Below are 12,216 nucleotides of genomic sequence, written 5' to 3'. Positions count from 1 at the left end.
TGTGACCTTGAAAAAGCTGCAAACTGCTTTGTAAAAGTTTTGCTCAGTTTTTCCTTCCCCCTCTTTCCTTCCCCCTGCTCAGTTTAGAGGTATAGAAAGGCACAAAGTTAATTTCTGGGCATAGGGCAGCGATATGGGATACACATCCTAAAGTCACCCCAAGGCAACAGTGATGCCAGAGTGGGAGCAGTGGCTGGTCACCAGGTGGTGGTGCTGCCACTCAGAGGGACCCTGAGAGTGTTTTCTGAGAGCCTTGAGGCAGGGCTGGCACAACAGGCAGTGGCTCCCTGCTCTTTTGGGGTCATGGGTATCCTTCTGCTCTGTCTGGATACAGAAAGGGTTAAATATATCCCTCCTTACAGTACAAAAGTCATAAAGGCCAAGAGAGCTGTACAGGCCATTCATGGCTCTGCTTCCTTTGCTTTTCTTTTCCCTCATCAAGCCATACAAATGAGCCATGTAGCAACATCTTTGGTTGTGTTCTGATATTTCTCAGCATGTTTTTAGTGGGAGTTATTGTTCTACATATTACAATACTTTCATTCTCTTCCAGTGGAGCAGCTGCGTTTCTGCAGAGTAAAAGTTGGGTTCAGCTCAGCCTATGATTGGGGTGACTGAGCACTTGCTGAGGTTTTGTACTGTAATGTTTGCAGCTAAAGAAGTGCCATTATTTGAAAGCTGAAGTTTCTTCCTCAAGAGATGGAAGAAGTGAATTTTTGAGCCCTCAGCATCTTGAACAGTCAGATTTTTGTTCCAACAACTGTCCAGATTTTTGTTCCAAATTCTGTCCAATTTAAAGAAATGAGATCTTGCAGTAAGAGGTGTTTTCCCCCCAGACTCCCTCCAAAAAAACAGCTTGTGGTATTTCTGCACAATTTTGGGCCTGGTGTTTTCTGTGTTCACTTTACAAATCCTTTTCACTTCACAGAATCTCGGATGCTGGCAATTCATCTGGAAAAGGAGCCCTGGAGCAACTGAAATTGAATCTCAATAGAGAAATATTCTGGAACTGAGAGAAAGGAAAAATAAAAAGAGAACATATAGAAATTATAATTATGCAGAGAGGCTTTGTGAAATGAAATTAATTACTAAAAAACCCCACCCTTTTGTTTTCAGGATTTAAAGCTGTTACTCTTATGGTTGAAGTTTTGCAATATTGTGGAGATGGTGAGATCCCTGTGAGCTCTCTGAACCAGGGTTGACAGCAGACTTGTGTCAAGTTAGCTTTGTAGCTTTTGACTTTTTCCCAAAGAGGTGTCTGAGTTGCTTGTATTCATCTTTGTTTCAAGGCAAATACCACTGATTTTGCATAAGAAGGAGAGGGTGCTTTATTTGTAATTTATAATGTTTTGCTGAGTTGTTTGAAGGTCAGGCTTTCCAAACTGGCTAAATGTGCTTTTGCCCTTAAACTTCTATAGATGAGACTCTAAATGGTTTGGTCATGAACAGAAGGAGAGTTGTGTCCTAAAGCTGGGGAAGCAGTGAGGACACATTCTGGATTGGAAAACCATTATCAATATAACTAGATATTTTCTTTGTTTCCTTGCTAGTTCCTTTCTGTTGCCATCAAGTGTCTGTTCAGTAGGATGTGCTGATTTGAAGCCACGAGCAGAAGCAGGAAGTGGCTCGGTGAGCGGTCTGGGTCTTGATCACAGGAACCGCAACAAAGCTGGGTTCAGGTCCTGTAGAAGGGAGATCCTGAGCTGCTGCACGGACTGACCACAAAGGGTGAAACATCCTGGAAATGCTTCAATATAAACCTAAACTTTCAGCTTTGTACTCAGTGTAGGTGGTGTGTGGTGCGGCAGTGGCTGGTGCAGTGCTGGTCTGACTGACCCAGCCCTCCAGCAGCACAGTGCTTGCCTCGATTCTCTCGAGGTTAGGCACAGCCCCGGGCTGTTTGGCTATGCTGGGCTTCCCTCCCAGCCTGACACAGACAGCACTGTGTGGGGTTTCTGGTGCTGTCTTGGTGTTTCAGTGACTAATGATAGTTTTGGGCGGTATTTATGACTTAACTGGAGATGAGACAGATGAAAGTATTTGAGAATGATTAATTGTTGCTTCAACAAATTCTTTAGGTAAACAAAAAAGTACTTGCTTCCATTTCCCAAAATCTGCATAGGAGACAGCAGAATATTTTTGGCAGGTAAGTAAAAGTGAAGTTTACAATTATCTGCTTCAGTACCTGCACTGAAGCTCCTGTACTCAGTTCTGTCCCCCAGTAGTGTGTTTTCTGTGACTCATTGTGGTCACCACAGCACAAATGGTTGTGTCAGAGACACAGCAGCTGCTCAGTGTTACAGGTGGGGTGGGTGAGAGGACATCGCTGAACTGTGGGCTAGGGGACTGGATAGGAGAAAAGTTAAGGTTCAAACTGCGTTTTAGCTTCAGCTTCCTGTGTTTCCAGAGTTGCTGAGATGCATCATCTATACCATTAAAGAAGGATTGAGTGCAAGGCTGGAGCCCTTCTGCTCTGGAGCCAGGCTGGGAGAGCTGGGGGTGCTCACCTGGAGAGGAGAAGGCTCCAGGCAGAGCTCAGAGCCCCTTGCAGGGCCTAAAGGGGCTCCAGGAGAGCTGCAGAGGGACTGGGGCCAAGGCATGGAGGGCCAGGAGCCAGGGAATGGCTTCCCAGTGCCAGAGGGCAGGGCTGGATGGGAGATTGGGCAGGAATTGTTCCCTGGGAGGGTGGTGAGGCCCTGGCACAGGGTGCCCAGAGCAGCTGGGGCTGCCCCTGGATCCCTGGCAGTGTCCAAGGCCAGGCTGGACATTGGGGCTTGGAGCCGCCTGGGACAGTGGGAGGTGTCCCTGCCCATGGCAGGAGGTTGAATGAAATTGTCTCTCGGGTCCCTTCCAAACCCAAACCATTCCATAATTTCCCGTCTCTTTTAAAAAACATACTATGAATTATGTGCTAGAAGTTACTCTATTTATTACTGTCTGTGTTGTGATGGTGGAATTTGATCAGCATAGACATGGAATGGAAAATCATGCCCTTCAACTGTTAGTTTTGAAAATTGGTGGTTAGATACTTCAGATGTTTGTTCACATCCAAAAATGTGTTTTGACAGAAATCCTTCATGAAGCTGCTTGCTTTTTCTTGTAAGGACACCTTGCAGTATGAAAAAAAACCTGCCAAGAATGTAACAAATAGCAAGTGCTTGTCTCCAGAGTCAAGTCAAGCAGCACCTGGAGAACATGTCAGGTTCTGAAACTGTCATTTTAGAACATTAAAATGAAAAAGTGGTTATAATTATCATGTGGAGCAGATTCAATGTTTGGCTGAAGGATATCAGGAGGAGCTAGAAACCAGCATCATCTCCCTAGACCAGCAGACAAAAAATGACAGAAGAAATATTGTGGAAACCTGTGGAAATGAGTTTTCACACAAAAATAGACTGAGGAAGGGCGTGCTTCCAAATTGTGTGATAGAATAAATAGTCCACTGAACATTGGCAGAGTCTTTGTTCCAAGCTGAGTAGCAATTTTGGTAGTTCCAGGCTTTGATTTAAGGACTCACTAGACCTCAAAATTTAGAAATAGTTCCATCAGTGGGAGAAAATCCCAAGAGGCAGAAGAAAAGTGAGATTCTTTACTTTTGCTAAACCTTTCTTTAGTATTCAGTTCTGTTCCATTCCTCCTTAGCAGGAAGGTGCATCCAGGCTGTCAATAGAAAAAGACCTTGTGCTGTGGAACTGAAAGAACCTGAGGTTGGCATAGCGTTGAGTTCCTTGGGGATCATAGGATGAGAGCTCTTTCTGAAGTGCTGAGGCCTGTTAGACTCTGCTGGTGAAGTGAGGCACAGAAAGCATCGTGTGCCCCTTTGCTCAGATCCCATGTTAAATCTGCTCCCACACTTCCAGCCTTGTGCTGCTGGAACAGCAGTAGAACATTTTCTTGTTACCCTTGATATTACTGTTTTGTTTCTTTGAATTCTTCTCAAGTCTGAACTGCAGTTGAGCTCTGCCATTCCTCAGACAGAGTGGACAGTGTTTCCGAATTCCTCTTTTTGTAGCTGTCACTTCTTCCATCTCCTGTGCTCTCTGTTTCTCTTGGAGCTCTGCCACGGGCTCCCTGCTCAGCCAGGCTTCCCTGCTCACACATCTGCCTGTTTTCCTGGCTGTTAGGAAACAGAGGATGCTGTATGTGTTCTGTGACTCGCTTGGGAGTTAGGGTACAGCCTCTTGATCACCTACTCTGCCCATCCTACCTTGCTGCACTTCTCCATTGTCATAACACTTTTTGGGAAGTTTGATGCAGGATGGTCACGTTTTTCTCCGGGCTGATGTGATCATGTAGCCCTGGCTGTACAACAGTGTAACTGTGCTAAAGAAGCCCACACAGGGCACATCTGAGCACTTGAATCTGTTCTTATGCTCAGAAAGTCACTGCTTTGAATTCTGCTGATGCCTCGTATTTTACGTGGTACTTCTCATTCACGCGTATTTAGGCTCTCTGGTTATCACTCTCACAGCACAGTTTGTAAAGCCAAACAAAAACCTCAAACCCAGCTCACGTCCTCCAAAAACCAATTCCCAGTTCAGAAAACAAGTTCTACACTAAATTGCCGTTGTGCTGAGGTGCGCTGATGTAACAGGAGCCAGGTTTGATTTTGGGGTTTGTTGTGAAGGACAGGATGGGGAGGATCTGAGTTAGCTGCTCTCAGTGAAGTGCTCAGGTGTGTGTCAGACTCCTTGGTGAAGCTGGAGTTGTCAGCAGTGGGCTGGGAATAAGGAAGGAGCTGGTGACTGAAGCTGTGTCTCGGGAGCTGGGAAAGGAAGCAGATACATGGACAGAAACCCAAGTGATGCACGGAAGGAAAACCAGTGCCCTCTCTCCTGAAAGGGCCTTTTATCATGGAAACAAAACTTGATTCTTTCTGCTGAAGGACTGTAGTATTTTGCTTAAAACTAGGTTTTATAGTTACTTTGTTAATTATTCATCCAGATAAGGGCCTACTTGTTGCTCTTTTTTAGCTTTTCCTCTTGAGTAAATTTGCATTTGTGTATATGCAAGCTTCTAATAATATTTTTTAATTCCTATCCACTAAAATGTTTTGAAAACTGTTACAGCACCAATTTCCTTTGCACTGCAGGTTTCTATAGCAGGTTGGGAACATCAGGAGAAAGCAAAAAAACTTTTCCCCTTGCCTGGGGTAAACACTTGACAGCAGTCATAATGCTGTGTAAATGTCAGTTCCTTATATATTTCCTGGCATCCCTAGCAGAGAGGTAGACTGTACTGTTCTGGAGTAAAACTATGAAGCAAAGAGCATTCCTGCACAGGTGGAAATGCCTCCTGCAGTGACAGGACTGTTGTGTGTTGGTCCAGCCTGTGTAGAGATGAACACTGGGCAGTGAGTGGGAGGAGATGGCTGAGGCTGATGCTCTTGGGTATTTTAGAGCAAGGAGAATTAATATATGCTGTCAATTTTGCATGGGTTAGGTTTTTCTAGCACTTAAGGACTATAAGGTCATGTTATACTAATGTAGTTTAAAGGCGGTAAGTACAAACTACGAGGGAAGGTCTGCATTCTAGGTTATTGTAGAGAAATACAAGTAATTGATAGTTTCTTACCTATTGTCACGTAAAAGTTAATGGGACCGTAATATTTGGGTTCAGTACAAACTTACTGTCAGATGTCTAGAGGGAATATGAAAATGTCTGACCTTTGTGATCCCGCCACTTTCACAGCCTTCTTTTTTTAATCTGTGTTTGAGTAAACCCCATTATGTCCCTGCCCCCTCACTTCCCAGGACATTCAAACTGTTGGATAAGAAATAGTCATTGAGCAACTGGAAGTGGAAAAGGTGCAGAATTTTGCTCCGACAAAAACAGTAAAGAAGGCCAAGAGGATACAGTCACTGAGGGTACTTTGGGGACAGACACTTGGAAGGAAAAACCTATGTAAGGTCTAGGATAGGACTTATACAGGACCAAGTGGACGCAGAATTTGCAGACTTGAGTTTGGAAAAGGAGAGCATTGGCTGGAGGCTGTAGAATGTGCTTTCAGTCAGAATGCTTGGGGCAAAAATCAGAACTGCTTTTAACGTGGACTTGTGTGTGTGTTAGGGCACAGTTTCTGTTTCCAGGGACTGGACCCAGCTCTCGTGCCTTTTACTCTTGGGTGTCCATGAGTGCTGTTACTTAGGTTTGGTTTTATCCTGTAGGTAAGTAATTTAAAATTCCTTGTCACTGATCTCAAATGGTGCATAAACACATAGCCTGTGTGATGCTTTGGAAGGAAACAAAGGAGTGTGGGCAGCAGGAAGGGGGGTATTCTGTCCCTCTGCTCCACTCTGGTGAGATCCCATCTGCAGAGCTGTCTCCAGCCCTTGGGACCCCGACACAAGAAAGACATGGAGCTGCTGGAATGAGTCCAGGGAAGGCCATGGAGATGGTCTGAAGACTGGAGCCCCTCTGCTCTGGAGCCAGGCTGGGAGAGCTGGGGGTGCTCACCTGGAGAGGAGAAGGCTCCAGGCAGAGCTCCGAGCCCCTTGCAGGGCCTAAAGGGGCTCCAGGAGAGCTGCAGAGGGACTGGGGCCAAGGGCTGGAGGGCCAGGAGCCAGGGAATGGCTTCCCAGTGCCAGAGGGCAGGGCTGGATGGGATCTTGGGCAGGAATTGTTCCCTGGGAGGGTGGTGAGGCCCTGGCACAGGGTGCCCAGAGCAGCTGGGGCTGCCCCTGGATCCCTGGCAGTGTCCAAGGCCAGGCTGGACATTGGGGCTTGGGAGAGTGGAAGGTGTCCTGGCCCATGGCAGGGGGTTGAATGAAATTGTCTCTCGGGTCCCTTCCAAACCCAAACCATTCCATGATCTACAATATTGTGCCTGCTATGTTCTCTGGGAATTTGTTGCAAGGGACTGGGGAAGGATACTCATTGTACTGAAAACAGCATAATAAATTTATATGAGTGGAACCCTGCTCTTCTTCACCTATCAGGAAAATAGTCCCCCAGTTCTCCCCAGTGCAGCATCCATCCAGGAAGTGAGAGTCCTGACTGCCAGGGCTCACTGTGGGTCACACTTGGAGGGATTAGTCTTATTTGGAGTATATTTCCCTGGTCTTTAAGGGCCCATTTCCGTAAGTTTTTTTAGGACCTGGTTCTGTTCAGTAGTTTGCCGGAATAGTCATGTTTATGTGACTTTTGGGACAGACTGAAAATACCCATAAAGCAGCTGTTGCTCTGAGCCTTCAGAGCAGAGCTGGACCTGTGAGTGATGTTGGATCCTTCCCATCTTTGCAAGAGGGAAAGTCATTGCCAGATGTCCACCTGGTATTTTTTCTGTCTTAGACTTACTTTTGTTTTCTTAGTCAGACCCTGGAGAAATAAGGTAGGGTCCAGGTGCTAAACATTTTTCTAATTGTTCAATTATTCATTTTCTTAATCAGAGGTAAATAATCTCAGTAGGTAAGTGGGTATGAACCAAGCATATTTGATCTAAATGATTTACCATCTTTGACTGATAAAACAAAATGAATGTTATAAAGAAATCACAAAAACCATGCTGTGGGTACATGTAAGAACCATTGATCAGAATTTCGCACATGTCACCTGTAGGTCTCCAAAGGATGGCATTAAATCCTGCTTGACTGGCACAGAGCAGTTTGCCATGTGCTGTGTCTGGTATCACGAGAGGCTGATTGGAGCTGCTTTAACACCAGGTCTCTAAGGGAGCCGGATGTTGTTTCTGTGTGAGATCTGCCTTCTCTAAGAGTTTTAGCAGACAGCAGAAATTACCTGTGGGTGTTTATACGAAGGATCTGTTAGACAACAGACTCTGACGTTGCCTGGGTTCAGCTGAGTTACTGCTGGATTAGGTTTCATGAGGAAGCAGCCAAAGGCAGAGGCCGTGCCAGGAGCTGGTGCAGTTCTGCAGTCAGTCTGTTGGCATGAAAACACTGAGGGTTATTTGGGGTTTCCTTGCATTCCCTTGTGGATTTTATACTTGCAATCTCGGTGTCTCAGCAGACTGGGCATTGTTTTTTTCAGTATCTGGAGTTAATCTGCAGTTCTCTTGCAGCCCTTTTCCTCATTTCCTCTGATGTTTGTGCCAGGATACCATCATTTGACACCTGTGTCTGTATTTGGTGTTCCGAAATGTCTGGAAAGCATAAGGAAACTTCCTTGTCAGCTAAGACCATTGCAGAGCCAAGCAGTGTGATTAAAAAAGGGCTATTTCACCTCAGAATCCTTTATCATAACAGTTAGTTTTGTCTTCCATTGTTAGGCTTGAGGACACTAGAACTTAATAACTTAAAAGTAGTATATTGTTAGAGGAAAATAGCACATTTTCCTATGCATGCTTACAATTTTCTTTAGAAAATCCCACAGATCTGACAGAGACAAGGAGAAATTGGCTGAAAGAGGTGTGTCTTGGGTTGAATTGCAGTTGTTTTATTGCTCTGAGACAGTCTTGAATGTATTTTAGTTATTTTTAGGCCTACATTGATAAGAGCCTCTAATTGCTGGGAAATTGCAACCCAAAATGATCTTAGTATGTAATGTTATAACTGGTAGTAGCAATTGTGGAGATTGGAGATACAAGCAGAACAAGTAAGTATCCAAATAAATATACTTTTCCTTAAATATATTACGGATTTTTATTATTAATATCAAATTCTTCCTGTAAGAGTTAAGAGTAAACTTAGATAAAGTGATAGTACATGAATTGTCTGCCTTAAAGAGAATTTTTTGCTCTTCACTACGATGCTGTGTTTGGGAAACTTGCTGCTTGTTAGCTGTATTAATGAAGGATTGGAAACTTCCTTTTCCCTCTTGCCCGCAGGGGTGGAGGTTGGAATAGCCAAAAAAATCACGAGGCTCTTCATTTCTTACCCGGCAGTTCATCCGTTGACATTTTCTCACTTTCTGCTCTCTATCCACAAGAGTTTGTACTGATGAACTTGGTTAAGTGATTGCCTTTGTCCCACACCCATGAAGTTTGCAAGAGTGATCAGAGTTGGTGTTTTAGTCTTAAATTTCTTGCTGTTGATGTGTGCTCTGTCCAATGCCTGCTGTCTGTGAAGGCAGAGGGATATCCAGAGTGGAAATAAAAGACCTCCAAGTTATTCATGAGGTGTTCCAGCCTTGGGAAACTGCCTTGGCCTACTGAAATATTTGCTGTGTGGACTATGTATGTTGAGTTCACTTCTTGTTTGCATTTCCTTTCATTTTAGTTTGTGATAACATTCTTTTGTTAGGATTAATTTTAAAAAATGTTCTTCCCTTTAGGACACAGCTTAGGCTATGGCTTTGTGAACTACGTAACTGCAAAAGATGCTGAAAGAGCAATAAACACACTGAATGGCCTCAGACTTCAGTCAAAAACTATCAAGGTAGGAGCTCTTCAGTCTTCTCTGAAAACGGCGTTGTAGTAAACTTCATTCTGATGGTAAGGTTTGTGTGCTCCCAGCTGCAGCAAGCAGGAATCTGGGAGGAGAGTAATGAAGTGTTTTGAAGCAGCTTAGCATTTGAAGATTCCCTTTCTTTATATTCCCACCATTTTTATAGAAGTAGGGGGACCATTCCCAATTGCTGCCAGGCTTTTTAACTCATGCACATCTTGGATGCTTCGTAATGTTTATTGTAAATCTTGTTAATACACATGCACTCCTTTCCTTATCCGAAACAACAGCCTGTGCTCTAGGTGTAGGATTCACCCCTACTTGGGTGATCTATGCAGCTTTCTCCAGTAGCAGAAATTAGGACAGAAAACTGCATTCTACTCATGCCATCTTTTTATGAAGCATTAGAAAATCTACTGGCAGGACAAGTTCCTAATGTGAGCTGTGACAGGTCCAGTGTCCAAGTCAGAACTCGGGATTCTTGGCAAAAGTGTTTGCTGGGAGCATTGGTATTGGTCAGCTGCTGTCTCCTAACAGCAATGCTAATATAGTTGGTATCTCTTGGGTAAGCCCAAAATGAATGGACTTACGTAGGGACATGCCCTTTCCCCTGTTGTTTGGTTGATTTTCCCCTACTCTCTCCTGGTTCCATTTTTTTGAACTCCAGTAAAAATGCGTATGTTGGTAGTGGGGGAGTAAATGAAATTGGCTCATGACAATAAATTGATCTTCCCTGTTAATACCCTGAACATGTATTTCTGTTTCTTTTAAAGGTGTCCTATGCCCGCCCAAGTTCTGAAGTTATCAAGGATGCTAATTTATATATCAGTGGCTTGCCCCGGTCAATGACACAGAAGGATGTAGAAGATATGTTTTCCCGTTTTGGGCGCATCATCAACTCACGTGTGCTTGTGGATCAAACCACAGGTGAGTTCTGGGGCCCTGGCTGCAGAAAACTGGAGTGTACAGCATGTGTTTGGTGTTTTTCTGAGACTAGCAGTACCTAAACTTAAGTAAGTTAGACTTCCACAAGCTAATCATGACATCTGGGGTCAACCACTGATAGAATTTTAACAGGATATCCATGTTCGGTGACTTTTTTAAAACACAGAATGACTCATGCTGCCTCTTTGCCAGCTTACAGCCCAAACCTTGGACCATACTAAAATAGGATTATTGTCATTTTTATCAGTTACTGATTTGCCAAATCTACTTTCTTGCTCTGACACTTGCTGTCACTGCAGTGCACTGTGTTTATGGGCCATGTGTGTAACCTGGAGTGCTGACCTTACCTTGACTTTACACGCATGCAGCTCTTATGCACAGGTCAATTCCAGGCCATAGTTACAGATTTAAAGCAAAACAAAAATGTGTTTTGTCTTTTGTACCAGCCTGGAACTCACTCACTCAATTTTCTCATATTTTAAACCATTTGAGATATCTTACAGGCCTCTGTGGTTACTGCTAAGCAAAGGAATTAATTTCATACACTTAGTACTGCCCTGAAAATTCTAAATGTATTTTGCATATTGAAAAAAAAAAAAAGAGAGAAAGGGGAGAAGTTACTTAGTTAGGCACTTGGCTCAGGGGAAACCAAAGTTAAGGTTTTCTTTATGATGGTAATTCTGACTCTGCGTTACAATGTATTTTCAGTTTTAATTTCTTACCCCCTTATTTCAGACAGTATAACTGCAGAGTCTGGCTTATCCTGTCACGCAGGTGTTCTGTGGTTTTACCAGTAGCCCATATGTCATGTATTAATCTGGAGAGAGCTTCTACGAATACACTTTTCATTGATTATGCATGTCCTGTACTAGAAGACAATCTAATTCTAGCAATTCCGCATTTAACGTTTATAACTGGGATGTGCATTCATACTCATCAGTTCAGAAGCAGCTTTCCTGCTCTGTGAGGAATCTGCTGTGGTTTGGAGTGGGCCACCAGCAGCTCCTGGTGGGCTCAGTCTGAGTGCAGGCTAAGGTCTGCAGGGCTGTGTCCCCATCAGAGCCAGCTCCTGGTGCAGGCACCACTTGCAAGTATTTGGTCAGATGGTGCTGCAAATGTGACTGTGCATCAGAGAAACCTGAGGTGACTTTGTGAGATCTGGGGACTGACATGGCAGACACTGCATGGTTGAGTGAGGAAAATCTGATCCTGCTTTTCCTGGAGAAGATTATTTGTTTTGCTCAGCTCCGGTACCTGCATGGTTCTATCTCTAGAGCTGGTTATCCAGGGCACAGCTGTAATGAGAAACAAGAAAAAGACTTGTGGAGCACAGCAAACATATTCATGCAAGTGTCCAAATTAGTCATCCCTCTCTGTCAGTCTGTGGGGTCTGGAGAGCATCTGGATTTGACAGAGCTGTAAAATGAGATGACAGAAGTCATACAAATAAAATCTCTCCAAGAATAATAGTTTTCATGTGTGTGCTGAGGCCTGATGCTGTGTAATTCAGCTCAGAATACAGCCTGCTTCCCATAGCCTTAACAATGCATTGACTGGAGAGTGGCTTCTGTTGCACCTCACAATTCATGCCTGCAGAGCCTGGGCTTGCTGTCCCACCAGGAGTGTAGCTGTGCCTTGGCTTTAAGCCTGCCTTTCATATCTTGGTCTACTCCCACTTAAGACATGTTTTAATTTGTACTCAGCTGTACCTTCTCACAGAGGTGGTGCTCCAGCTTTTGAAAATTATTCTGTTTAAAAATACACTTTCTACAATATTTATATTTTAAGTGAATGCTTTGAGAAGCACTAGGATGAGCAGCATGAAAGTGGAGGAGTCACAGTAAGCAGAGCTCTAGGATGGGCCTTGCTGAGTTCTTAGTGGTGCTGCTGCTCTGGGCCTTCCCAGGCTGGGACATACTGTTCCCCC

The 12,216-nt window shown here is 44.2% G+C and overlaps 1 protein-coding gene across 3 annotated transcripts in view; it reads left to right on the top strand.

Moving 5' to 3' along the window:
- The window catches only part of ELAVL1 (ELAV like RNA binding protein 1), a 39,047-nt gene that overhangs the window by 16,599 nt on the left and 10,232 nt on the right, over nucleotides 1-12,216 (top strand). For all 3 annotated transcript variants that reach the window (XM_082297921.1, XM_082297920.1, XM_082297922.1), the window contains exons 3-4: nucleotides 9,232-9,335; nucleotides 10,118-10,271. In XM_082297921.1, coding sequence (XP_082154047.1) covers nucleotides 9,232-9,335; nucleotides 10,118-10,271 — 258 coding nt within the window. The remainder of the gene's footprint in view (nucleotides 1-9,231; nucleotides 9,336-10,117; nucleotides 10,272-12,216) is intronic.

Source organism: Coloeus monedula, assembly GCF_965178545.1.
Source record: "Coloeus monedula genome assembly, chromosome: 27".
Classification (NCBI taxonomy): domain Eukaryota; kingdom Metazoa; phylum Chordata; class Aves; order Passeriformes; family Corvidae; genus Coloeus; species Coloeus monedula.
Note: the sequence above shows the minus strand (reverse complement) of the source record. Positions and strands in the feature narration are given on the sequence as shown.